The sequence below is a fragment of the Sphaeroforma arctica genome, assembly GCF_001186125.1.
Source record: "Sphaeroforma arctica JP610 unplaced genomic scaffold supercont1.4209, whole genome shotgun sequence".
In the NCBI taxonomy this organism is placed as follows: Eukaryota; class Ichthyosporea; order Ichthyophonida; genus Sphaeroforma; species Sphaeroforma arctica.
In genome coordinates, this window is record NW_014036349.1 from 1 (window position 1) to 2,643 (window position 2,643).

Here is a 2,643-nt window from a genome sequence, read left to right on the forward strand (position 1 = left end):
ACACTCTTACAATACTCATTTTCGCCAATTCACAGATCCTGCGAGATCATTTGCGCGAGAAAAGAAAGGAACGGCTGGCAGAGGAGATCGCATTGGATCGAATTCAGAACGCAGAGGGCGAATCAGCGGTACGTGATCATTTCGTTAGCCTTCGAGTGTGTTGTGAGTCATGCGCAGTTAGCGTTCATAGTGCTCGTATTGCACTAGAGCTGACTTGTGAGAACGGGTTTTAGGGGTTTGGAAGGGGGGGCGAGACAGAATTAGTTGTTGTAGAGACCGAAAACGTATAACATGGCTACATTTTTTTAGCCGCGGGACTTAGTTTAGTCTTCCTCGCCATTCTTGATGTGCCTGAGCAAGATTTTGATTCATTTTTTGGTCCTTGTCCCAATTCATATGTCCTGATTTCAACAAAGTGCAAACCCTAAACCTTGTTTGCTACGCACCCTAATCCTAATCCAATCCACGACACACTCGAGTGCAGGTGCGTACGCCGAAGAAGAAAGCGAGCGCCAGATCTCAAAGGAAGAAGGTCAGAACTACACCCGCGACGGTTGATCACACAACGACCCATGAGAACATAACCACCACCACCACCACTACCACTACCACTACCATCGGGCAACAGGGAGAAAGCAGCACTCTATCACCAAACGCACCTCAGATGGTTCATGTAGGAGATGTCCCGGGTGACGCACAGGCACACCAACCGGTGACTGGGGAAGACGCCGATAAAGGCACCAGCCCACACACACAAGACAGTACGAGAGTACACGGGATTGTACAGACACATCTGAATGCGGGAACACGCGGTGACCAGCACACGGTGCGAGACACAGAAACGGCGGTCGACTCTGCGCGGGCGAATGAGACGGAGGCGGGGGGTGAATATGGGTGCATGTTGGGACCTATAAATAGGCCTGCAACCAAGCCTGGGCAGGAGGGTCTGATGGACGTGGACGTGGAAACACAGCAGGCTTTGCTGAACAGTTTGGGTAGACAGCCCTTGATTATGGCGTCTGAGGCACCAGACGCGACTGCGTGCACTGGGGTGTGGGCCACGTTGAATGGTTCAGGTACAGCTGTAGCTAGTAACGCTGCAGGGAACGCGTATGAAGTAAACGTGCACGAGCGGGCAAGTGCTATGCTGGAAGATAAGACCCAATTGGGGTCAACCCGGGTCCAGTCAGCGACTGGGAGGGAGCCTCAGAATCCGGACAGAAAAATGGACCAGGAGTCCAATTCGGGACGGGACAGTGCCAATGAATTGATCAAGAAAAATGCCACAGACTCAGACCAGGATACAATCCAAAACCTAGTTCAGAACATTGTCCCAAATTCAGGACAAAACAACCCTGTTATCTCGAGGTCCAACGGAGCTAGTGAGATTACTTCAGAGTTGTCGGGTACCGAACAGGCCAACGCACGAACCAACACGCCCATGGGTGTGGACGCACTCACAAGCATTGATTTGCACACTCCAGTGGAGACACATACCGATACAGATACACACGCCCACAAGGACACACACCCTCTCACACAAACACATAGGGACACGCACACAAGCATAGATGAACGGCCGAATACCAACACACAGCCACACGTGACCACACACACACACACACACACACACACACACACGCAGACAAGTGCGGCCCAGGCCATCAATTACACAGGTGCACGCCACAGGGGCAGTGACAGCACCAAGCACAGGGCACATGTGGGGGAGTCTACACGGCCACAAGCACACGAAGCACACCCTAATGACATGCGACAGAGAGCGAATGGACCACAACAGACACGGGATACGGTGACGGAAGAAGCTGCGAAGGTTCCGGGTGCAGAAGACGTATCGAGGACGGAAAACGGATTCAGGGCAGTTGGCGTATCTGGTGCAGAAGACGTATCGAGAACCGAAAACGTATCACCGGCTGAGGAATTGGTGACTGCATCGAGCGGCTCTAAGCTGAGAGAGACAGAGGTCGTGCAAGCACCAGTCACCTCTATTCCGGACACTAGCACCCAACTACACTCACACAACGACACCCAAACAGCCACCCCCGCTGTGCCCACCGAATCGAAGCCCCATCGGATGGATTGTAAGCGTCTGTGTACGGTCATGGGAGCGGCCCCGCATGCCTTCCAGGTGTTTTCGTATGCGCTCGGGGTGGTCTATCCAGAGTTCAATCAGCTGCACCTGCACCATGCAGCGGTTGCCGAGTGGACCGCGCTGCATGACAAAGAGAAGTATGTAGAGATGGTTCATGATGTTGTGTGTGTGTATAGTATGTAGAGATGGTTCATAATGTTGTGTGTGTGTATAGTATGTAGAGATGGTTCATGATGTTGTGTGTGTGTATAGGGCCTGGGGTTTACAGCGAGGAGAGTGTTGTACATGGTTGTGTATAAGACTGTGATGTATATGGCGAGATGGTTTATATACAAATTTGTACATGCGGGTTGTGTATTGTGTGATTAGGTATGGCTGCGTACAACCTAGAAGTAATCGCCCCACTTTCTGACCCGCCGTATATGCGGAGTGTGAGACACCACAAGACGATGTGGGGGATTGTAAATGTGCTCACGGGTGTGAACGAGTGCTTGTCTGTGTATGGGCGCTAGAGATCATAAGGCAAAGAGCGA

At 51.9% G+C, this 2,643-nt stretch overlaps 1 protein-coding gene across 1 annotated transcript; it reads left to right on the plus strand.

Annotated features, from left to right (window-relative positions):
- Window positions 1-35: 35 nt before the first annotated feature.
- On the plus strand, window positions 36-2,247 carry SARC_14138 (hypothetical protein; the record flags this gene model as incomplete). Its single annotated transcript, XM_014291728.1, has 2 exons — window positions 36-128; window positions 485-2,247. Coding segments are annotated over 2 exons (1,856 nt in total), but the record flags the coding sequence as incomplete, so codon positions are not given.
- Between the last annotated feature and the right edge of the window lie 396 nt (window positions 2,248-2,643).